This window comes from Pseudomyrmex gracilis, unplaced genomic scaffold (assembly GCF_002006095.1).
Source record: "Pseudomyrmex gracilis isolate BER0280 unplaced genomic scaffold, ASM200609v1 scaffold_533, whole genome shotgun sequence".
Lineage (NCBI taxonomy): Eukaryota > Metazoa > Arthropoda > Insecta > Hymenoptera > Formicidae > Pseudomyrmex > Pseudomyrmex gracilis.
In genome coordinates, this window is record NW_018021117.1 from 20487 (window position 1) to 46414 (window position 25928).

Here is a 25928-nt window from a genome sequence, read left to right on the forward strand (position 1 = left end):
TTCGCGTGTCTTCCAAGAGCTACTTTCTCGCCGAATTGAACAGCGAAGTGCGTAACGACGACCATTGTCAGGTACGTGCATACTTTTTACTACTTAATTACTTGATTCGTAGTAAAATGTTGTAAATGTATGTAGGATAGGAAACGACAATCTTTGCGAATGTGCAAAATGTGTACGTCAAAAATTTATCAAGTAGACGATGGCGGGAAGAAAATTTATACAAAGACTGATTACAATGTAAGAAGGATGGGGAAGAACAAAAAAATCATACGATATAAAGACATAAATAACAGACACACTGCGAGACTCTTCTCCTCGTTGCAGTCGTTAAAAATCTTTTATTTGTTTTCAAAGAAATTCGTCCGCGCCCACACATCGCGATTACAAAACATCGTTCACAGATAAGGGAGAGCGGCGTCGGAATCCCGGAATGGATTCTTCTCGACGGAGAATTCTCCGGCATTCAACGGAATTCCGGAGCACCGGCTCCGCGTTTATTTGTTTATTTATTTATTTATTTTTTTGTTTCTTTTAAGAACCTTTTTACTATGAGCCCTGTGCGTGTCAATCACGGGGGCTGGTTGTATACATGTGACACACAAAGTGTTACGCTTACACGCTATTCATGTATCTTGTATATATATATAATATGTATAAGATATACATAGTTCTTTTTTTTGTGTTTAGTTAGCAGCTGTGTTTTCTCAGCCCTGACAAAATACGTGTAATATAGTAAAATATATGAAAAAACCGCTATATACGTAGGCCGAAGTGACGCGGTGTCATACACATGCGAACATCTCTCATCAAGTTCATTCCCGGAATCGATATCCCGACTTCTTTTTTCTCTGCGTCGAAAAAACGCGCATCTCAAACGCGCCCGTAACGAAGAAAAAATGTCTCGAAACGCAATCTCCTCTCAAAAAAAAGCTCAAGAAAATTAATCTCCGAGTCGAGCACTTCTCTCTCTCTCTCTCTCTCTCTCTTTCTCTCTCTTCATTTCGTCTTCGCTGTAAAATTAATTTCCTCGAGTTCTTCGACGCAAATACGATATTGGACACAACCGTTACACCGAACACCTCCGATATCACTGGCGACATTGCGTTCGATAAGAGACATATCTTGTCTCTCCTCTCTTTGTGAGAAACAGTACATGTACTGTATGTTCGCCTTTTTTCGTTTCTTTCTCGTCTTTTATTTTTCTTGCTTAATCTGTCGTCGTGATACTTAATCTGGTGGTGTTTGTTTTGTTGCATCGACGCCACCGCGAGACCTCGTCAAATAGTTTCGCTCATCACAATCTGCTTCTCCATTTCTCTCTTCATGCACACGTGCACGTCACTACGCGCAGCGGCGATTTCCCAATCCTCTCCGACTCGCAATTCTCCGCAATAACGTTCGCGTAAAATCGAAGCCTCAAGAAATTGTTTGATTTTCGAAAACAATACCGAAAGATTTTCGTCCTGAAGATTGATAAAATAAAATAAAAAGAAACAAGAAAAAAAAAAAAAAAAAAAAAAAAAAAAAAAAAAAAAAAAAAAAAAAAATTTAAAAAAAAAAAAAAAACAATTTACTTTTTATTCTGAAAACTCTCGACTCGTCGGATTTCTCGATTCGCAAAATAAATCCATATCTGTCTGAACGTAGGAGATTTTTCGCGAGTTGTCGATGGATTTGAAAATCGCGGATGCAGCTTACAAAGAATTATACGTCGACCATTGTCCCGGCGCATCGTCACCGATCACCGCTAATCAGCGCGACGGTTCGCACAATCAGCGCCAATCGGCCTCGCAATCACAGCACTTCGCTCACGATCACCTTCTCTCGACGAGAATCACATTTTACAACGCATCGCACAAGAGGACAAAAATGTTTTCACGATATACAAAGGTGCTCTGCGTCTACGTCGGCAGAAGTACAATCAGCGATCTACATCTATGTCCATATACACGCACACATATGCCCATATATATGTACGTATATACACATTTAAATATATTTATTTATATTTAATTATATATCTATATTTATTTACGGTTTTTTCTTTCTTCATTTAAATTTATTCTTATTTATTTGAATCGTGCGACGAGATCGATGAATCTCTCGATGACGTTTATAGTCTCGTGTTGGAATGTTTTTTCGCGATCTTTCTTCTTCGTCCGTTAAACGTAAATTTTATCGAAATACTAAAACAAAAACAATATATATGGAAGTGTATATATTCAAGATGCAGATTGTTCAGTTCAGTCGGTGCGGCTCGACGGGGAACAGTTTCGCAAGAACTTTTTAATTGATTGAATATAAGGATCTTCGTTAAATCGTTTGTCTTACATTGAAGTGTGAAAGTTGAGACAATATCTTTGGAAAAGGATTGTACAAAGGTTGAGTCGAATTTCTCAAAAGTTCGATTACTGCTTTAATATGTTAAAACTGTTTTCGGTAAAAGCAATGTTCTACAATATCGTGAGATAAAGTTCTTTCTATCAAATCGGGAATATAGTTATTTTCACTTGAAGAAAAAAGTTCGGAGTAAGAAGTATTTTCCGAAATATCTCAACTTAAAAAAAAAAAAATAGAAGATTACGTATAGGAAAAGTCTTTTCCTACAGATTATCGATTAATATCCCAACCGCGGATGTGTCGAAAGACAATTTTTCGAGAATATTGCAGTCTCTGGAAAAGGTGGCATTTTTTTGCGTTTGCAGTGCTCGCTCGCTCAAGTTCGTCCACTCAATCACTTCGGTAGTTTTTTTTCTCTTTTTATTATTATTCATAAAATATTGTTCTCTACCGTCGTACACTGCAATTCTTCGGTGAAGAATTCAATCGATCCTCGCGTAGCAAAAAGTCCGCTGCGACATTGTCTGCGCGCGATCGTTCGTTACTAATTTTCAAAATTGTTAAAACTATTTCACAGTAATGTCTCTCATAAAGCGCTAACTGTGTGTGACGTTTTTCAGTAACAATTAAAGTCCTATAATATCCTTTAATAAAGATTAACTTTTCCTTACCAAGTAGAGTAGAGAATGCCCAATGAAATATAACATATAAAGTAAAATCCCTATTTAAATAACTTTATGCAACAACATTAATTAAATTGCGATTAAATTCTGCTTAAAGTTTTTGACCAAAGAACTCGACTCGACATCGTCAATTTATAAATTTAATGAAGTTCTTCGGTGCGTTATCACTAACGTTACACGATTATTTCTAGAAGATTGAGCTTTCCGAGAAAATTCAATGATGAAAATAGAAATGTCAATATCCGTCGTGAGCATCAGATCGAAATACCTATTCCGTACACCTGATATACAGGGTGTCCCAGAATTGGTTTAACATCTCTCGTAGGCAGGTAGAAGGAATAAAACTGAGGTGAAAAGTCCTATACCATTTTGCTAGATTCGCAATAGTTACTGAGATTTTAATTAACAAAGATCCGCGAATAAGCATGCATCGGGCTGTCTTACGCGCGTAAGACAGCCCGGCGCGCTTCGCACAATTACATTTTAATATGTATATGTTATAGTATATGCTGTTATATTAGCTCCTCCCATATGTCGCTATGGGTAACACCGTTAGCGCGCGAAGCGCACTGGGCTGTCTTACGCGCGTAAGACAGCCCGATGCATGCTTATTCGCGGATCTTTGTTAATTAAAATTTCAGTAACTATTGCGAATCTAGCAAAATGGTATAGGACTTTTCGACTCAGTTTTATTCCTTCTACCTGCCTACGAGAGATGTTAAACCAATTCTGGGACACCCTGTATATATATCATATATATTCACATGTACGGATTATACAAATCGGCATACCGAATATCGCGTCCGTGACACTTACTCGCAGCACGCTGTTTCTCAGATTAAGAACGAGTCGGTACAATGATCTACATGCATCATGCGCTCTCTCTTTCTCTTTCTCTCTCTCTCTCTCTCTCTCTCTCTCTCTCTCTCTCTCTCTCTCTCTCTGTCTTCTACATACTGCTGATTGGGAATTCTAAAGGCACCTAATATGTCTCGCTGGATGCTGTCTGCGTTGTACGTTGACAATTAGAAGTTTGAATAAGCGCGTTCGGCTCTCGAGACCCGATTACACAGCTCACATCGTTTTTTTGATTGAACAAAACGCGTCTCCTTCTTTGTTCATTCGTGTGTTTCTCACGAAACACGCTCCGCTCTCCCGCAAGACGGATTCAGATTTGCTCGCTCTCCGCGCAAGCTGTACATTTTAACTTCAGGAGATAGAGTTAGGAGAGCAGAAACAGTTCATCCTACGAACACACAACACACGCGAGTGTATCAAATTTAAAACAAAGAAAAAGAAAATTCGAGCGTGATATTCAAATCACTTTTTGTTTCGCACAGCTTTTGTTTTTTTTTTTGTTTTCTTTTATCTTTTTAGTCTTAAAGCTCTTATTTTTTGTGCATCTTATTACAATGGGTATATATAAAATCTCGTCTCGTCCTCCGACATGTAAAAATCGTAGACAAGAGAACCGGTTCACCGGAGGATCAAGGACACTCTTAATCGACTCTCGAGAGCGTGCGTTCGAAAGATAAAAACTCCCTAACCAGTGGGTTAATTAATTTTTTGTTACGATTATTACAATTATTATCGACTATATCGTGCGTTGCGCGTCGGAGCCTGGTGGACTCGTCATCCTGTCTAGGGACAATGCCAAGGAGAGAACGAACGATATCCGATCGATTCTCGCCGCAACGTCGCCCTATATCGGAAAGTAAGAGGTAGAAAAATATACGCGTGCATCGCGTATCCATTTGATTCGGTTGCAGCGGCAACGAGATTATTACGCGCGTTTAATCTCTCTGGACGCACAAAAAAATGACGATCCTTGGGATCGCTATTTCTTCCTTTCCTGCAATTTCATTCTCGTATTTTTTCTCGAATCTTTAACAGACATTTTTTTTTTTTTCAAGATATCTGTTCTCAGTGTAGATATTCGAAATCATTTCGCAAGTTTTCATCGGAAAGCCACACACGTCTATGGATTAAAAAATTTTCGTTTTTCAATCGTATCGATTGCGATGATGCGGCACGATACATCTGCGTACTTTTTTTTTTTTTTTTTTTTTTTTTTTTATCAAAGTGTATCGTACGAAATCGAAGTCTACTCTATAAAATTTCTCGGTGCATTTCTCCGAACGTATTTCTCCGAAACGATTGCCAATTCCTTCCGAAAGGGAAAAACGATTCTCTCCGTTTAACAAGAACGGAAAAATTCGCGATAAAATCAGACGCGGCGTCTGACACGCTTCTAAAACTCTTCCCGTCAGAAACTACCCGCGGATATCAATACGGAAGAAAGTGAAGAAGATAGAAGATGAAGAAAGAATCCGGACACGGAGGTGAGATCAAGTCTTTGCCATGCAATTGTTCACGCTTCTTCTCTTTTGTACAAATCGCCGCGGCGCTCGCTACAAAAAATTATACGTTTTATCTCTACGCGGACACGATGATGATAATATCAAGATTCCACATATCGCTATATCATCTAATTAATCTACAAATCGCTAATGATCTTTCGCTTCTTTCGAGTCCAAGCGGCACCGATCGCGCGCGCGCACGCGCGCGTTTACTCGCTAATTATTTACGCTATCTCGTTACACACTATGTGTGTGTGTACATGTGTGTCTATGTGTGTGTTTGTGTATGTGTGTATATATATGTAGACATATATATATCACTTAGAAAAGAGAAGCGCTACTAGGCATTCCACGAAAATCGGTTCTAGAAAATTGTTTAGGAAATCTGTTGCTCAAGGTCGCACTACGACTTCCTACCCTGATTGCGTTTGATACAATGTCTAGATACTTTAGGTTTTTGGCCCGTCGGTTGCGTCTACAGTCTGTGGTAATTTGCTTCGTAACTTTTTTGACTTGTTTACACACTTGACAGTCAAGCTCCTGTCGCTATACGTTCGCCGACATCGACGACAGTCGATCGATACGACAAACAGACAGGATTGTTCTCGCGAACATTACACCGTGCATCCGCGAAATAAGCGAAACAACAACTTGAAGAGAAATAAATTGTTCAAAACACTTTTCTTTTCCCGAATAACAGCGTGAAAAGCCAGAGAGAAGTGAACAAAATGCAATTCGATTGAAGATTGTGAAAAGCGTTTGAGTTTGAAAAATACAGAGAAAAAGATTTTCCAAAATCTCAGCCGAGTGTAATGCTTACGAGAACGAGAAATCCTTGTGTATAAATTTCACTACAAAGAATTACAATATGTACATACATGTGTGTACAAATGGATGCGAATTGTTTGCCCAAGTTTCGTGGTATACTCTGGCGCACGCTACATCGCGTTACTTCACACACGCTAAATTAGCTAAAAAACCGATCTCGTTCACATCTCGTTCACACCCGCTGCTGACACGTTGTTAAACTTCCGCTCGATCTAAGATATTATATCGCATGACAGATAATCGTCGCGCTTACGAACGAGCGATGGAGTAGGAACGAACTCTCGAAGAAACTTTGTTAGAAACTTTTAAGCCGCGCCTTGACACAATGCGTTTTACCAAAATCGTGACAAAGAATGCATTTATATATATTGCATTATTTACTTTAATCAATTTATATCGCACTCATGTGGGAGATTAATTCACGGTATATTTGAGCAACGATTGATGAATATTACTCACGTTGCGATAATGAAGATGGGTGGTGAAGTCGCGTGTTCGAAGAAATCCGTGCCGGATTATAAGTTCTCGTGACTCGACGCGGACTCAACAGGAAGATTACTCACTAAATCGCGATTGAAATTTAATGGCAAAAGAGAACAAAAAACGGCGCGAATTGATTTCGAAAATCTTCTGAACAAAAATCTTCTTTCAAATTGCACTTGCAACCAAATTCCAATCAAATTGAAAAAAAGGTTGTCTCTTTTTATTGCGGTGAGCTATTTTTTTTTTTAAATGATGCGATGTATAATGCGTCGAACAAACGCATTGTTCGAAGGCCTGCTTCGAAATGATCGATGTACGTCGATGAGTACGGCGGGGAGAAACGATGCTCACAAAAATCGGAAATACTCCCGGATGTACAAATGATAGATCGCGAATATTATGATGTCCGACGGATTGCACGAGGGGCGGTGGGAGAGGGGCAGGACAGGGATGTACAAAATGCGGTTATCACGAACGTAGACCACCTTGAGAAATGTACGATGTCCACGGAGAGAAATATATATATACTAAAAAGTATAAAAATATAGGGATTAATATATGTATATAATCAGCGTTTACCGTAAAATAGTCTCTTAAGTATTAAAACAGCGTAGAGAGAGATTTATGTGTAATATATATAGAAATAGATACACGAGAAACGTAATACATTTTGTTCTGCCTTTCTTTTTTTCTCTCTCTCTCTTTCTCTGTCTCTCTTTCTGCGAAATGCGCCAGGAAAACCGATGAAATATCATTTTCGTTCCTACGCCATTCTGGCGTCGTACAGAATTTTCTTTTTCGCAGAAGGTTTGCACGTACCGAAAGAAAGTGTGTCTCTCGTGGTCCGCGCGACTGCACGTACAAGTGAAGCGAACTAGGAGCTGGCAAAGAAATAAAGAGGAAACAAGATAATGGCAAAACACACGCATGACTTTCTCTCTCTCTCTCTCTCTCTCTCTCTCTCTCTCTTTCACTCTATTTTTTGTTTTCGAAAAAAGTTGCATGGCAAAAGCGCGCATCCTCGCGCGCTCTCATTACGTTTGCAAATTCTCTTCTCAGCTATATTTCTTTTCTTCCCGTTCAATCTTGACAACACTAACGGGTTTAACGTTTCTCGTAATCTTCATCGTACGTTCATTCCGCGCACTGTCTGTCCTCTCGTGTGTCTCTGTTTTCTGTGCGCGTGTTGTGATGGAATTTTAGAATAAAATGTGGCATCTCCCTCCTTCTTCCTCCTCCGTTGAAAGAGAGAAGACTTTTTCTTTCTCCTCATCTTCTTCCGTTTTGCTCTTTCCTTATCTGAGACAGCGCAACCACTTGGGAAGCATGGCCGCGCATCTCAAATAATCTCAAATGGAGCCACTAGTGTCACTGGGAAACACCATCATGGTCTCGGCCCCGTACGAGGGGGTCGGCGAGCTCCTCGCGTCCGATGCCCTGCTGGTGGAACTGAAACTGCTGGAGCTCAGGTCTTCGTAACTGGCCAACGATTGACTGCCACCTGGAAAAAAGAACACAACGGGTGAAACGTCGAATCGGCGACCGGGAAAAGTTCCTCTCAAAATCGTCGCAAGAAAGACTAGCGGTTGCGCCAAAGAAGCTTATGGTTTATCATCACTCTTATGAGATTGTCTCTCTTTCTCAGCTTGCGCGTCATTGGTCTTAAGGACAGAGCTGTCAAGCTGGAATAACACATTGTGTTCAATTAGTGGCGCATGTTGAAGACTAACGAATAATTTTGAATATAAAGACGAAGCAATTGAAATGAATAATTTTTTTTTTTTTACACTCAAAGGAAACAGAGAAGAGACATGTAATCAAACGAAAAGAATTAAAATAGAGAAAATTGAAAAGAACCAAGAGTTTCCGAGTTAAGAGTATCGTATCTTGTGATCCATGTACGTTAGTAAATTTCTCCTTAAGACCGATGATGTTTTACACTCAGTCAACTCGCAAAAGTATTTTGAACGAGTCACAAAAGGAAAAAAAATGACTCAAATAAGTTGCACATGATTACACATATTTCAACTCTACATATCTCGTGTGTTTCTCAGGATACTTTCGCGACCGACTGTGACTACGTGTCAGCAAATTATTGTATTTGACTTCAAATCTACATTCACGTGTACACACACACGACACCATCAGTAAAGTGAAAATTGTGCTGCGATTTTTAGTTGTCTCAATATTCACTTAATACATATAAATGGTGAGAGCAAGAATCCTTTGAAGAATGAAATTTATAATCGAAGGGGTGAGAATACGAAAGACTTTAACATCAGAGATGTGCGATGTGCGAGTAACACATAAATCTACACGAAGTATGTGCGTATATATATTTCATGTAAAAAAGTTAATAAGAGGACGAGAAACTTTTCAAGAAAAATAGCATGACGTATTGCGTTATGGCTGTATACTTTTATTTTCGTTTTATCGTTTTTGTCTTTTTTTTTCTCTTAAATTATATTACTTAGCCCCCGTAATGAGGGGGACGCTTCTTCCGCGAGTCAAGCGTCTCGCGCGCATGTCGAACATGATTCGTTTAGGTATTTGTTGTTTTTTTTTTTTTTTTTGTACATTTCTCAATTACAGTTAGTAAATATCGTTAGTGCATTTTACAATACATTCCGGCGTGTTTCCGCCACAAACGATTTTACACAGTGGAAGAAAACAGCATCGCGCCCTGTTCGCTTCCTTTCTCTTCACTTCTCGTAGATGATTCGTTCGATTGCAAGATAAAATTGTAAGATATACACGATATATTACGTGTATTTCAGCGTTGCTCAATTCAACGAAAAAAAAAATCCAACAGTGTTTCAATTCGGTGTTTATTTCAGTAGATACTATTTCGAATCACAGGAACTTTCCCGCCAGTTAAAATTGACACTCCCAATTCTTTTTTTTTTTTTTATTTAGAGTATCGACACCAAAAAATATTATTCTGGGAGTATATGTGTATAATTAAAGTAGATAACAATGTTGTACTCTTTTGTCAATTATTTCCAGAATGGAAACACCGCTTAGTGTCTACGTTAATGTTCTTTGTAGGGAGGAGTGCCGTGGAACAAAAAAAAAAACGGAATCTCAAAGACGGAAATTTATATAGATTATTCTGCGTATCACGCGCGCGTAAATTCTGAGACTTATATAAACATTATTCAAATAAAAATTTCCATATTGTAATCTCCAGTATTTATGCGAAACTTCGCGATCTTTCCGATAAGACTTTGCATTCTCTTCCGCAAACTGTGATATGTATTGTATGCGCGACGTTGGGGAATTATGTAGTATGTGTCCTCGTATTGATGTATTCCTCTGCAGTTTGCACAGTCACTCGTCACTCATCGATTACGAGTTAATAGAACGCGGCTAACAAAGTGCACAATGATACACTAAAGAAAATAATACTGAGCGTCATTCTCGCCCGCACTGACAACAAAACATCTTGTTCGAATTGATCGGAATTACGAAATCACCATGACGTGTAATTTATCTTTTTGCATTTTCTTTACGCATTTTGTATCGTTCAGTTTCTTTTATTTTTGTTGTCACTCCCCAGTGCACGCTCGAACGAAATTCCGCGGTCGGAGTTTGTTGTAACTATAAACTGAGTAAATTAAACAGAACTTTGTTCATCGAACTTTGGCATTGTGACATCACGAGTGAAAATCTCAAGCAGTCTGTCATCAGAATCATTTACGAGAACGAGACAAAGGGCTAACGAACGAGACTGACAAAAGAGTTTTTACATCAAGCACACTAAACGTTTCTACAAGCTAAAGCTTACAACATCGGAGAAAAAATGGTTTTTCTGCGTTTTACCTATTTATAAAGTTACACGAATAAATATGAAAGTAAAATCGAAAATATATTCATCTATCGACTATCATTTGCGTTTGCAAATTTCGGCAAAGACAAATTCATCGCACGGTACATATTTTGATGATCTAATCACAATTATTGCCTCTTTCGTAACGACCGACGTGTACATCAGCGCCGAAAAGTTCGAATATTGTCGGTCTTAAAAAATATATATTTCAAGTTTTATGCCATACACATTAATAGCGATTTCGGCTGGTCTGCACCGATGTGCCACCTGTGTAGAGTTGGTGCAATTGTGTGCAACACCGCATCGGTGTGTGTACTGATTACACTAACTGGCTCCAACTAATTTGTGAGAGCCACTTTGAGCACCTATGCGGTGTTACTGAGCTCAGACGAATACGCGGAACCAGCAAAGAACTGCTGCCATTCGACCAGCCGAACTCACAATTTGCACCGACACCCCAAATGTGCAGTCGGTGCAAACCAGCCGATATCGCTATAAAACTTAAACATACCGTAAAATAAAACATAAATAATATATATTCATGATAATGTATATTGTATAAAAAAGGAACGATATATATTATCATATGTAATATATTTTTTTCTCATTATTACATATTCTTATTAAATCCCGTAAACTTGCAAAACGTTCTTGCGCACGGCTTCCGGATTGATTATGTTATTTTTATACTGATTCTTTCTTGTTTTTTTTTTACACTGGCAATCTTACTTTAAATAAATAAATCATTGGCTTCACATATGAAGCTGCACCAATAATGTCTCAATATTAAAAGATGCAACTTCATAAAGACATTTACGCCACTGTCTGTATGTAAAAACTATAACGCGTCTGTGTAATAGTAATAATTTAGAAATAATTTATACAAATAGCAATACTTAGTTACTCAATGTTGTTTTATAAGACCGATAATATATCGCTTTTATTACGTTTCTTTTTACCGTTAACTCGAATGGATTGTCTCACTGTAAAAAGAAATCTCAATAAAAAATATTGTATAACGTATTGTAGCTGCCGATGTATACACAGGTCGAAACTGTGTTGATATTACCCGAAGATTGTTATTGCGAGATGCCGATTTGCCATAAATCGCGATAAATAATACACAGGATCGGCCATGTCGTATGGAAAAAGAATTATATATCTGCGCGCGTTTTTAAAAGGAAAATACTGGTTAGTTGCTCGTAACTACTACACAGGTAAATTGTAATACAACTCGATATACACACAGAAACGAAGAAAGTAAAATTAGAATTATTTTATAAACGTAGAATTATTCTATAAATTAATGCGCACACGCGCGCATTAATTCATAGAACAAAAACTTCTATTACTACCATTAGGTAATATCCACACGAACATTGGCTCCGAAAATGAAAAATAATACTTCTCCTCCGAGAAAAGCCAAAGGATATTAAATCGAGAATTCGACTTGTGTGATTGTTTATAAAGTGCGCTTTGCAATTTTTGGACGTTTATAATACTTCTAAAGTGTTTTCCTCTTCTCTCGTAAGGCCAGAAACACATGCGAACGGAAAACGCATCTTTTGAACGCTTGTAAATATCGCAATGATCGAATGAATCGCTAATAAGAACAATATATGAGGACCGAAGTATCGTTTTCAAAAGCGTTATAATACAATTTGTTTGTTTGTTTGTTTTTTTTTCACAATCGATATTATACGGTCAACGCTCTTCTCATATACACACGCACGCACATATCCCCGACACGCACTGTACGCAGTAAATTTGTCGGAAATCATAAATCGTTTCTCTTTTTTGTTTTCTCTCTTTTTTTTCTTTCTATGTGATACATGCCTGCATGTAACGGTGTTAAAGAGTAATCACGACAAAGATCAAACGTGCGACGAGACTTTCGATCAAATTACGAGTAGACGCAACAAGCCCGTATGTATAATATATATGCTGTTCATAAAATATCTAATGCCATTTAGATCGAGATCACTATCAGCTGAGGAAACATCACAGTTTAATAAAGAATTTCTTCTTAAAGAGTCGAGAAGGTGAGTCGTGTGAATGTTTTACTTCGCCTTGACGATGAATTCAATTAATTTGCAGGAGACTCTACAAGACGACTGTAGTATTTTTTCAATTAATCGCACTCTGTATACTCGTTTATTATATTTCTAACAGTAGCGGAGATAGAGCAGGTTATTTTTTTTTTTTTTATTATTATCAGCAGATTTTCTCTTTCGAGAGAGAACTATACATTGCTTCTCGTACTGACGAACAGGTAAAAACAATTTTTTCGCGAATAAAACATCCTCCACACTCTTTGCTCTTTTTTTCGAAATGGTTTTACGGTTGATCTTCGGGTCAATAAAACTATTTGTCTCAAGAACATACTTCTCCGCGTTTGAGTTTCTTCCCTCCTAATATTTTAGTTTTATATTATAAACGATTGTGACAACATTTGTGACGGAAGTTGCTGAGTCGCGAGGCTACTGAATTTTATATTACAAGTAGTTCTCTCTGTTTTTCTCTTTTAAATATATTCTCGCACGAACGATATATCGTTTATTTTTTTTTTATCTAATAATTACGACACAAAAAACGCAATGTTACACCTAGACACACACATGTTTTATGCGTTACCATCGGCAACATCAAACACGTTTTACATAATTTTTTTTTGTTTTTCTTTGACATTTTTTATTTCGCAAGAATTAACATTTAAAAGTAAAACGTTTACACAAGCTAATTACGCGCCTGCGTAGGCCACTCGAAAATGCGAAAGAATAAATAAAATTGTAAAACGTAAAAATTTAAAGATATCAGAGATTAATATAAAATAAAAAAACAAATAAACGTTTTGAAATAGCAGAAAATTTTGTCAATCATATCTATAAACATAGATATAATAAATAAAAATTTTGAAAAACCAACAAATACGTGCAGACAAGTATAACAACATATCACATAGTTGCATCAAATCGCTTTATATGAGTTATTATGTTTTTTTTCTAATTATATGAATTAAATATATATTAATTAATGTAAATTAAATATATATATATATTAATTACACAATATTTGTACTATGTAAGTTTATAATTATAATTTTCGTAAGTATAATATAATTATACTTATCAATTCAAAAAAACTAACAAAAAAACATAAAACATATAATAAAAAAATAAAAACAAATTTTTAAGATATTTTTCCAATTGACGCACCATTTTTTATTTCTCAGTCATGTCCAACTCTATAGTTACTTAAAACTCAAAAAAAGACAACAAAAAAATCAAAACCAAAATTTGTCAGCCCGAAGAAAAAATCCTATAGACAAATTCAAGAGATAGATTGTGTACAATTATATACAATCATAAGATTGTTTCAATCTCATAATTATATTTTATAGCCAGGTATCGAATTTGTCTATACTGACTTTTATTTGCCTTTTGTTTTTCCTTTCTTGTCTCTTTCGGGAGCTCATGACATATCACACTAAAAGAAGTTTTCTAGAAAAAAATTGAAGATAAAGTACCTAATGTTTGCGTGTATAATAAAATAAATAAATAGAATTCGCTAAACAAACGACAAATTAGAAGTTACAAAAATAAAATTGAACTCGCATTATTAATGTGACGATAGAAGCATACAATGGGCCTAGGTTTGTGTAATTCAGGCGTGAAATAATAACGATTCACTATCCGTTTTTTTTTTTTCAAATTCGTACTATTATTATTATTTTTTTCTTTTAGCGACAAACTGTCAAAGAATATTCGTCTGAATATTAGCACACACGATCAATAAATATAGAGAGAGTCTTCTAAAATGTGTTTCAAAAATAAATAAATATATATATATTACATATTGCACAAAGGTGCACAAAGAATATGTACAATTAAATTAAGCGCGATTTGTGTTATTAGTTAGAACTCACATTCTAATCAAATAAAATACTACGATTCAGCGAAAAAACAAAGGGCAGTATACCGACAGTATACCCGGTCAAAAAGCATAATCTCTATGGCAGTAAAGATGTGTTTGAAAGCTTGATAGATCTTTTAATGAGAATACCTTGCGCTACAACAAAGAAATATACATACATATAATATATATATATACACACACACACACATATATATATATACATATATGTATATATTGATCTATATTGCGTGCCGGATGATGATGATGATCGTCACTCGAGGGAACAGAGCTTGAAGATGAGCCCTGCAAATGAACACCTAATGGCCGATCGTTTGTCACATCAGTTTGCTTGTACCGAACAATTAAATTACTGATAGTGGGCAACGATATACATATATATATATACCCAAACTTAATACTTTTGTTGTTTTTTTCTTCTTTTTTACGATCTAAGGCAGTAGAATTGAAATCGCTACATGGTTGCTCGAGTGCCAAGTCGCAGAAGTGTGAAGGATTCTGTTCTATAAGAGCTCTCCCGTTAGTTCTACACCCCATTTAGAACAAACGTCGAAAGCGTCCTAGATAACATCCTATAAGTGTCGGAACACAACCTTGCCCCGCTAAAATATAGTGTTCATTGCGCGCGCGTGTGTTCTCGCTATCAACTCAGAAGCGTTCTTAAAAAGATTTTGAAGAAAAAAGAAAAAAATTCATATAATTCATAGTTTTCTTCAGCAGTTTGATCATCTCACGATTATTTTTCAAATCATCTCAAGTGCCAAGTTTTTGATATCGAAAAATGTCTAAACGTCATCACTAATGAGATCGTTTCAACGAAATTTCGACAGTTGTTATCATCATTGTAGCGAAACACACGCCGATTACGCAAGACCCGGTGCGAAGTAACTTTTGAAACGTTCGCGCACAGTCATAAGTTCTAGATCGTTTCTTTTGCTGGAAACGAACGCTAATCCACCCCCGTTACTTGCATCAGGAGTATGTAGAGGGCAAGGCTGGCCCTACGCACGTCCATGCAGCAATCCTCTACTCATCTGTGCTGCTTCCTCCGCTTGGATCTGACGCTCGATTTCTTCACGGCCGTCTCCTCGGGCGTCTTCTTCGAATGTTCCGCGACTTCATTTCGCAGCTTCTCCGCAAACTCGGCGCGAATCAAATCGTCCAGCGCCTTCAAGGAAACTGGATCGTTTCGTTCGGTCCCGCTTTCTTCTACCTGCTGCTGCGGTTGAAGCTGCAAAGAAGATTCTCTTTGCGATTCTCTCCTTTCGGCTGCGAAGTTACCTCGACGTGTCTCGTCGACGATCGGTACTTCCGTGGCGAGAAGAGGTCTGTTCTCTGCTAACTCGTTATCCCCCTCGTTCTGACGGGCCTTAACTCGTGCCGTGACGCTCGCTATATTCTCGTCCGTGACTTTCTTGCCCGCGCAAGGTTCTTCGTCTATTATCGGCGTAGGAAGGACGTAATTCTCTACATGGACACTCTCCTCCGTCGTCGTCACCGTCGTGCTCGCCTTCGTCTTCTTGACACTGTCTTTTTCCGCCGTATCGTCCTTGTACCAAAGGAATTTGGATGGTTTCATTAGCGCTGTGTCGTCCGCTACGTTGAACAAATTCTTGTCCGCGCGAGGTTCTTTGTTTATTATCCGGGCAGGTCTACCGGGCGCGGGGAGATCTACGAGAGAACTTCTCTTCGACGTCGTGGTCTCGTCGACGTTTTCTTCTTCTGCCGTATCGTAATCTCCTTCGTGCCAACGTAACTTGGATGGTTTAACAGATTTATCTGATCCTGCGACGTTGAGATCTCTGACAGTAGAACGTTTTTCGACTGTACGGGAAGATCTGTAAGACGCGGGAAGGTCTAGAAAAAAACTTTCGAAAAAATTTTTTTTCAACGTCGTTGTTGCGGTCTCATCGGCATTATCCTCCTCTGCCGTATCGTAATCCCCCTCGTGTCGCTGGAATTTAGACAATTTGTCACTAGCGCCTTTCTCTTTTTTGCCTTTCTCTTTTTTGCCCTTCTCCTTTTTGCCTTTCTCTTTCCGAAGAGATTTTCCACAGGACGTGGGAAAATCTATGGGAAAGCTCTCCTTCATCGTCGTCTTGTTGTCAAAGACACTGTCTTCCTCTTCCTTGGACTTGAAGCATTTGTGTTCGTGCGTTCTATGTGTCGCGAATTCCAGAAACGTGGAGTCATCTTTGTCGTCGAATTTCGCCTCCAACTTTTTCGCTTGTTCGCCGATCCCCGGCTTCTCCTCAATCTCCACCAACGGTTCGAGATCCGTTTCCTTGCGAACTTCTTGCGAATCCGACGATATACTTTTCTTCACGATCGAGCTCCACGATATCTCCGTCAGAGGAGAGAAATCCTGAGTTCTCGACTCTTTGCTCGACTTGGGCGTGTTCTCTTCTTGCACGGCCTCCTGCAGTTCCGCCATTTTCACTTTGGAGGAGCAGAGTAGAGGCAAAGGAAGTTCCGTTGAGCTGTTCTCCTGTGAGAAGTTCGCGGAGGACTGACTGTCCACATGTGACTTCTTGCTCTTGCGTGACTTCTTGACGCGCGTTCCAGCGGTCTCGGTGGCCGTGAGCAGAACCTTGCACTCCGGCACCACGGCGGCGTCCATCTCGGCCTTTTGCAACGCGTCGATGTCAATGATCTCGACGATATCGCTGTCGGTGGTCTGAGAAGCCCGCTTGCTTGTGTACAACCACAACGAAGTCGCCTTTTTCGAGCGACTCTTGGACTTTCTCGTGGGGCTCGGGTGAGTGCCTTCCGATTTGTCGTGATCAGCGGAACCGCATCTGTCGAACTCATCCGATCTAGGCATATTCTCTTCCACGGGATTGTATATCACGGTAACCTCCGCGGTTTCCGCGGGCTCGCTCTTCTCGATCACCATAATGTCCTTTTGTTTCTTGCTCGACTTGGACTTGGTTCCTTGCTCTGTAGCCGCTTCCTGCGTTGAGAATTCTCTCTGCTCCAATTCGCGAATCTCGGAGTGCTGAACGTGCTCCAAGTCGTCGTCGGAAGATAAGGTGTGCCTGCTGTGCCTCTTGCGCAGGCAACTTTCGTTGCTCATTCTTCTCGCGAGCTTTATCGCATCTGCGTCACCTCGTTCCGAATTCATCGAATCTAGACAGAGATCAGAACTGTGTATGTACTCCAGATCGTCGTCCGAGATTGTGCTCTTGCTGCTCTTCCGTTGCGCCGAAGGAGAGGCCAATTGCGCGGCGCAGCCGCCGACTGCACCCGCATCTTTGTGCTTGTTGTCGTTCTTAGCGCGCATCTGCATCACTTCGGACGCGTGAATGTGCTCGATATCGTCGTCAGATTGAGTAGACGTGAAAGCGGCATAGTTGCATGGCTCTACCATTTGATACTCTATGGAACTGAAATCGTCCATCGGTGGAGGATCCAATGGCGGTAACTCGTCACAGTCATCAGTAGATTTGTCCGCTTCCGACGCAAGTTCGTTTAAATCCTTTTTCTTCGAAGTTACTTCTGTAGTCATTTCTGGCTTGGACAAGTTGATAGGATAGTCCTTCTTAACCTCTTCGTCCTTGGACGTCATTTGATCTCTTTCAGAATTCTTCTCTTCTTTGTTTTTTACTTTGTCACTTTTATGCGTCTTTGTTTCGGCTCTCTTCTTATCGATATCTTTCTCCTCCTTCACGTCTTCGATTTCTTTGTTCTCTCTGACCGTATGTTTACGCGTTGTGCGTTGTTCGACCGGACGTTTTTGCGCGTGATCGTCCGACGAAGATTTCTTTGATGAGGTTTTTTCGAGATCGGTTTTCTTCAAAGATTTTCTGGACCTTTCGTCCGCGCTCGACTGCGCCGTCTCGACTTGCATTGTTTTGTTCTCCATCAGAGTGACGCTCTCGTCGTCGTAGCTGACGACGTATTTCGCCTTGGCGAGGTGTCTCTCGTGAACTTCGCTGCGATAATCTTCTTCTCGTCTAGCAAACTTGTTGTTCTTGCCGGTGCACCACAACGTCTCTTTCGCCTGCGTCATCGGGCTGCTCGGGATCTCACCTTGTTCGGCACACAGACTGAGACTTGTCGGCACATCGCGAAAAGCTTCCTCTTTCCCGTAGTCGATCAACACCGCGGTCGTCGTCGCCATCTCCGCGCAGAGTGCGCGACGCTCCTGCAGCTCGCGTATGCTCTCGTCGGGTACGCTGTCGATCGCCGGCTCGCTCGCCGAGCGCATCTCCGCGCAGATCTCGGTGTGCTCGCGGCTCAATGTCCGGCTCGCCGGTTCATCCGGGAGGTCCGCCGCGCCGAGCGAGGCCGGTCCCTCCTCGGCACACACGCTTCTAGGTGCATGGATCTCCTCCGCGACGGAGTCGTACTCCTGTAGGGAACTAATTGCGTCCTCATCCTCGTCGGCCGACACGGTAATCACGGTGCCGGTGTGAGGGTTGACGACTTTAGTTACCGGCTGACCCACCCTCTCAATTACTGTACGCCTCCCTAGTAACAGAAAAAGCCGTTGGCAGGTATCAATATTATGAGTCGCTGCTCGCGCGTGTCTTTTTCACTCTCTCTCTCTCTTTCTCTCTTAAATTCCCTCTTATTGTTTTATCACAGAGACAATTAGCTCGCTCGCATGCTCGCTCGGGATTATGTTATACGAAGTGAAAAACGAAAAATCAATCACAGAATCGTCCAGATTCAAAGAAAGTGTTTTACGTATAAAATGCGAGTGAGATTTTTGGCAACTACTTTGGGAAAAACTCGGTGCTTGACAAACAAAAATCTCGAGCGTATATTGAGGAGATAAATGTGAGCGCGATAAGAAACTGTAGTGAACGGTCTTTGTCTCTATCGCATTTCGAAACGTCCCGCGTGTCAGTTACACGGGAGTCGAGAGTCAAGACAAAACTTAAGAAGAGAAACACGTACTGTATTGTATAAATTGCAAAACAATTCCCTCTTTCTAAGATAATACACAAAGCTAAAAGCTCGAGCAAAACTGCGGTAGATCTACTGTGGTTAGTACAAAGACGGTACACAATTCGGTCTGAACGTTTTCTCTTTTCAAACGTAATAAAGAGCAGACGCCAACATACAGAATGTCTTTGCTTTGTTAGTGTTCGGATGTAATACGGTTACGGAAGGGGGGCATAATGAAAGATACCTGCCTCTGGCCAGTTCTGTATCCACGCAAACTTATATAACGCTACACAGGCAATCTCATCCTCTGTGTGTTACATGTACCGGAAACACATTACATTACTGGGAAAGAGAAAAGATTTGCTTACGAGTAAAATAATTTTTGCTATCGATCTGAGATTTCGCAAATTTCGGCGAGTATAAAATTTTTTTTCTCTTTCTGTCTTTCTTTCTCTCTCTCTTTTTTTCGAAAATCTCATTTGTTCGTTTCCTCTCTCAATATTGCCAGCAAAAAAAAAACACATCAGGTCGAAACACGCCGAGAGTCAAATTTCACGCGAATATACACATAGGTATGTATAATACATATAACCCTGCAAGCTTTGCGAGCTTCGAATGAATAAAACATACTTATAAGAAGTATATAAACACATATATTTGTTTTGTGTGTATATAATAAAAAACAATACACAAGAGATACACAAAAATCATCAAATACATATACAATGTCAAGAATGTCATTCGTTTGATGGGGTAGTAGTAATCAGCACGTGAATGACTGTGCGGTTATCGGACATGAGAAATGAATACAGTATACAGTATGTGATAATATAAGAGAATGCAGGCAAATTAGATAACAAAGAAAATAAAAGAACGATCATCATTCTACATTCACAAGAAATTATTTATCGCTAAGAACATAAAGGTCGCACAAAATCAAAATTATGTACAAACACATGTGTACGAAAGATATCTAAAACAGAAATATACAAACTTGCGCGAAGTTTATAAGTCGCTTCGGGGAGACGATGTGGTTACTGCTATTAAACGAAGATTGGACCCTGCATTCGTATAAATTTGGTGCCGCCGACTAAAACGTGAAACTCCGTTGCGTGACTGCGCACTTACCTTGGGCACGATGTGACGCGATGGTTATCTCCAGCATAGCTTCCGCGAGATCTTCTCTCAGCTGACTCTCGCAGCTACCGACGGCCACATTCTCGCCGTCCAGAGGATCGCCGTAAGCTTCCATGAATCTTGGTGATTGTTCATAGCTACCTAGCGAGTCGAAATAATACGTTTTATTCTCTTTTGTTTTCATAATGAAAGATTTCTCACTTATGCGCAACATTGCGATTCGCAATGTTTGAAATTACTGGCGCACTTACTTCCAGATCCATCAATGACGACTGGCATTAACGGTCTAGACGCCGCGTGGGGCATGTTCACGGGCTTCGATCTTGCCGGACGCGAACCGGTTATTCCAACTTCCACGGTCTCGGCTTCGACCAGATTAACAGCAACCCTAATGTAAAAAATACGTATAACAAATAAGTTTTGTTAAATTTCACTTTCAACAAGAAAAAACCAAAAAACAATTAAGAAGATTTAATCGAGAGAATTGAGAAAAACCAACCCGCTGGGAGCGTTGTAAGTTTTAAAGACAAATTGGGGCCCCATCCATAATCGCCTGTTCGGTCCAGCGTGTGTCACAATCTCAACTTGACTCAACCAACGATCCTCGGCTGTATCGAGTTCTTGGTTGTTTTTTAGTGTGAACGAAACACTGAGCAAGGGATTGGATAGAGGTAACGGCGCAAAAAGTTCTGCGGAATTGGGAGATCTGCAAAGTGGCCATTGACCTTTTGCCTCGACATCCAATTCGATCATAGTATCGTCGCAGACTTTTTCCTTTGGCACTCCTGCGAAGCAAACAAAACTTTAAATTTTATTTAAAAAATAAGCTAAACTTTTGCAAAACATGCGATAAAATATTGGTCACGTACCAGCAGCTGGTTTAGGTTCCAAGTCGTATTGTATCATGTTTCCGTGACAAGCCATGATAAACAATGAATCGACCGCTCTCTTGACAACCTTGCTGCTGGACTCTCGCTGCGCGTACATCCAAGCTCTAGGAGGAGCGAAACAGGCGCAGATCTTTAAAGGCAAAGTCCCGCTATCGTCAGAATGTAACCGTTGTCTCTGTTGCGGTCTACTGCAAAGTGCACGGTGTCTTTTAATTTTCACTTTTTAGTTTGATTTTTTCTTCCCAGCAGTTCTCCATATTTTATAGGATCGATACTCTACCTCGGTTGGGATGAGCTGTTGAGTTGGCCTAAAGAGGACGGTTGCCGTATCTGCGATAGAGGATGCAGTATGGTCGGATGAGGGTAGGGGGGAAGTCTAGGATTCGAAAAGGGATAAGTGGACAGAGGTAACTCCGTGTGAGACACAGGAGAATGGGATCGGGTACCGTCGTCAGTCAGGCCTGCACTTCTCTGAAATCTAGACAGCCTGTTGACAACGTGAGGAGTAGAATGCGTTCTAACGCCCACGGGACCTCCGTAAGGCGCGACGGGAAAGACATGGGTGGTACCTCTCACGGTAGAAACAGCAGCCCAACGTGCATCGCTTGAGAACACCATATCCTGATATGATAGAAATACAGTATCTTCACAATATTGATGTCTGAATACATATTCTTTCAAGTATAAAAAGAAAAACCGCGTAAAAAAGAATTGATTCACGGTACTGTTGTACAATGCTAATTAAATTGCGAAATAAATCATACCTGTACTTTCGCAGTGGTATCACCACGATGCAAAATGTACAGATGATGTACCGCCGCTAATGTCGGACCGCCGGGATGCGGTTGAATCTTGAACACGTGAAAGTCATGTCCCCGTTTGTCCGCCGTCATCAGTAACGCGCCGGTCAGGTCAAAAGTCATAGCGACGATTGGGTCACTATGGGCGGTAAAATGAGCAATCACAGCCTCCGCGTTTGTGTCGTCTAGTTCCTTCTCGTCTCTCGCGACCTGAAGATCCAATATTGTAACAACGCCAGGAGTCACGTCATTTCCCGTGTTGTTGACGGGCATCGGTGACACCGAGTTGCCAGTTAGACTCGAAGCTACGGTTTCTCCCAATCCGCGTAAACCTTTGCCCAGTGACTTCGCCGCGTACAAAACCGTTGCCGTGTAACTCTGCACACCTTCACCTTCGCAACCACCGCTGCTTCTCCTAGAGGGTATTAATTTTTTTTCGCTGCGAACATCACGCGAAATATAGTTGATTATTTAAGACTAGGAATAGATCCCTGTTATCTTAATATAAAAGATATTAATGTCATTAATAATGAATAAAGGATAAAATTTCGTACGAAATGTACCTGTAAGCGAGCCATCGTGTTCCCAAAGCAACAGGATTTGGATTTGTGCCAGGGCTTGTGTAGCAGGTAGTGATTGTTATAGTATTTTGCAACGTTCTGGCATTGAAGACTGCAATTTTTTCTAATAACGTTACGACCACAGATCGCTTGTTCGCCAGCACGTCGCAAACGGGACTCTTGAACGCTACACTGTGAACTGACTCGCCAGTTTTCAGGGAAAGAAAAGTGACATCGCAGAATTTTGGTCCCGGAAGAGTCGGATCCACCTCGGAGCAGATCGCCACCATTGGCCGTTTCGCTTCGAATTCGTCGACGTGTTCGTCGTCAGTCTTTGGATTCGATAGAATTCGAAGGGTACGGACCACGGCTTGTCGCCATGATAGGACTTCTGTAGCTTCTCCTGCCGCCGATATAAGCCATACCTGCAAAATATCGGCAATTGTTGTTACGATGTATTTCTAGATGCGTAAACTTGGCAAGAAAAATATATATATATATATTGAATGTATCAAAACAAAAAATAAGTTTCAAATACGAAACTACAAAAGTTTCACACACTCACCTGAACACCGATTGTATATCCTAGCACTAATAACAAAGGTGGTGTGCTGGAACCTTCATTGTAATCAGGATATAAAGTGGGATCGTTTATATCTGCATATTCAAATCGTGCCCATGATATGGTTTCTTTATTATCAGAGTTTGATACTCCAGAGTATCCCTGCAAATAAATGGAAAACATAATAAAAAGTTATTATTTTTTAGATTGATAATAATTAGAAGATTATTGTGATCAGAAAAACTTAATGTTACTTTTCCTACATTAACTTAATACAGTAATTGCTTAAATATTTAACGTTCTTTTACTAATATCTTACCTGTGGTACAATATCATTTATGATTCCAGCAACACTCTCAATAATTGATCTATCAACTATAGGCTGAGGTGAGACAATTTGACCTCCTTTGTGTACACCTCGCCTTGGTGATTCCGCAGACATTTTTTTTTTTCACGTTTGCAAATCAATTTTATCTTACCTGTGAAGATAACACAATATTGCATCATTTCACACAAAATTGTACAAGCTCTTAATATTCTTCATATAAATAACGAAACAAACGTTTGTCAGTCAAAATCTTTTTCTCTTTGAAACAAATTTGTATTACTTGTGAAAATAGAACTTAGATACTTGTAGAAAATAAAACTTGTGTGTGCGATAAGCATACGCTTTTCAAACATATTTAGATAACTTATCACGCACGTGTAAAAACTTGGATTTGTATAAAACAGATAAATTTTATACTTCGCATCGTGTTTTATCTGAGGGCTTATAGTGAGTGGTGTTAAAAAAAAGTAGCTATGAGCTTAGAATAAACTGTTGTACCAAAATATTTTGCGCTGTTTAACTCTGAGAATATATTTTATTAACAGCTCCTTTTCCTCACATATACACACACAAATAGAGAAACACGAAGTCGAAACGAAGATTATAATACGAACTGCGTTAAAGGTGCGTAAGAGACATCGCAACACTTGCGCTACGTTGACGATAATATCGATATGAGGCACAAAAATGTGAACGGAGAGACAAAGGAGAATCGACACTCGCGTTCCCTCACTCTCTGTTGTACGTACGTACGTACGTATGTGCGGTGGTAACGACGAACGGTCAGATTCGGGGAAACGGATTTCGGACTGGCAGCGAGCTTGAGCACAGCGCGAAGATGACGAGCGAGGAGGAGGATCGTTCTCTTCACACGAACAGCAAACACGCACGATTGTTTCGCCGTTCGCGTAATCCTCACGCAGAGGACAAAGAACCCTCTCGTTCAAGCGCACCGTTCGGAGATGTTGTTCATCACGTTGCTACATTACTCTCGACATTTGATGTTTGTCGCGCGATCGTTTCCCGTCGTCGACGTTGCCTCGGATATCTGACGAAGCGTCGTCCGTCGTCGTCGTGACGCGGTGCATTATTCAACAACGCGTACGAAAAATCGGAAAGCGCATCGAGTCAAAGTCGTCGGCGATGTGTTGTGTGTTGACGGCGGACAGTTGGCGGTGGGAACAGAAACGGAGAAAAGAGGTGGTGGTGGAGGAGAAGGTAGTGGTGGTGAGGGAGGAGGGAGGGGGAGTCTATTTTGCCAGCCGTTGTAGAGGCAAAGAGAGAGACAGGAGATACTGGGTGAGAAAGATGTGTTGGTTGCACAACGCAGCACGGCGAAGCACGGCACAGCTGTGCGCGCGGAATGCACGCTCAGGGACGATCGACAAGAAAGTCACGAACAGAAATAATGGGAGGAAGGAAGGAAGGAAGGAAGAAAAGGGAGAAGCACAAGAAAGTGGATTGAGCGCCGATGACGAGAGTCGCGTCTGTGTGTTTTTATCTCTTTGTATACGAAACAAGACCTTGAGGAACTTAGGAAAAAACCAAATCAAAGAACACCCGACGACAAAAACGAACGACGCACCTCCCGTGTTCGATGCGACGCGAGCGTTTACGCAACCGTGTTAAAAAAAGCGCCGTCGATCGCGGAATCGTCGCGCCGTCGTGTTGTATCGCTCTTCGCACGTAGAGGGGAAAAAAACCGTGTAGAAATCGTCGAGAAGGAACAAAGAAAATTGTTGTCGCTGCTTATCGCATCGCCGTTGTTATTTATCGATATGCGCCCGTGCGTGTTCCCGACGAGGGAGGAGCAAAGAGTTAGCCGTCGCGCGATCTCAGTCATTATCGTCATTGTCGTCGTCGTCGTCGTCGTCGTGATCGATTAGAGAGAAAAACGGAAACGGAGGGAAAATTCTCCTCGTCTCGTTCCGTTTTTACTTACTTCACCGCGAAACAACACTGTGATTTATCATCGTGCGTGAGAAAAGCACCGTCGCTTGCGCTGCCGTCCATCTACTGCGTCATTCTGGTGGCGATGACAAGCAACAGACGACAGCGGGCAAATAATGTCACACACACGCGCGCAAAACGTCCCGATTCAATTCGGATGTCCTCTGATTAATTTTCTTTATTTTTCACACTCCGGAAAAACGGCACGACACCGCGCGCCGTTCTCGCAAATCCAACAGCGCTCTTCCACACACTTCCGTTCTCCTCACCGCGACCGCTCTGTTTGGTGTGTGGACTCAACGACGACGCAACGACACACGCGCGGCACGATGATCCGCCCGTCGAAGGC

The 25928-nt window shown here is 40.6% G+C and overlaps 2 protein-coding genes across 10 annotated transcripts in view; one reads left to right on the forward strand and one right to left on the reverse strand.

The window, feature by feature from the left end:
- Nucleotides 1–25928, forward strand: part of LOC109860994 (iduronate 2-sulfatase) — a 29921-nt gene continuing 3993 nt past the window's right edge. The window contains exon 1 of one of the 3 annotated variants that reach the window (XM_020440459.1): nucleotides 1–71. The gene's annotated coding sequence lies outside the window, so the exon portion shown is untranslated. Of the gene's footprint in view, nucleotides 72–25035; nucleotides 25119–25500; nucleotides 25604–25928 lie in introns of those variants that run through there. The other 2 variants (XM_020440457.1, XM_020440455.1) reach the window with 2 other exon arrangements.
- Nucleotides 4401–25928, reverse strand: LOC109860992. Of its 7 annotated transcripts, XM_020440446.1 has the most exons (12): nucleotides 24244–24851; nucleotides 23621–23780; nucleotides 23305–23463; nucleotides 22743–23164; nucleotides 22144–22618; nucleotides 21660–22000; nucleotides 21359–21567; nucleotides 20989–21274; nucleotides 20741–20877; nucleotides 20481–20630; nucleotides 15738–18929; nucleotides 4401–8195 (listed from the first exon to the last, which is right to left on the reverse strand). In XM_020440446.1, exons 2-12 carry the CDS (start codon nucleotides 23741–23743, stop codon nucleotides 8044–8046), a joined length of 5646 nt encoding a protein of 1881 aa, XP_020296035.1. In that variant the 5' UTR covers nucleotides 23744–23780; nucleotides 24244–24851; the 3' UTR covers nucleotides 4401–8043. The 7 variants fall into 7 exon arrangements, with proteins under 7 accessions (XP_020296035.1, XP_020296030.1, XP_020296034.1 ...); XM_020440441.1 differs by lacking the exons at nucleotides 4401–8195; nucleotides 24244–24851 and adding an exon at nucleotides 25572–25928 and having other exon boundaries at nucleotides 13738–18929; XM_020440445.1 differs by lacking the exon at nucleotides 4401–8195 and having other exon boundaries at nucleotides 13738–18929; nucleotides 21359–21564; nucleotides 24244–24857.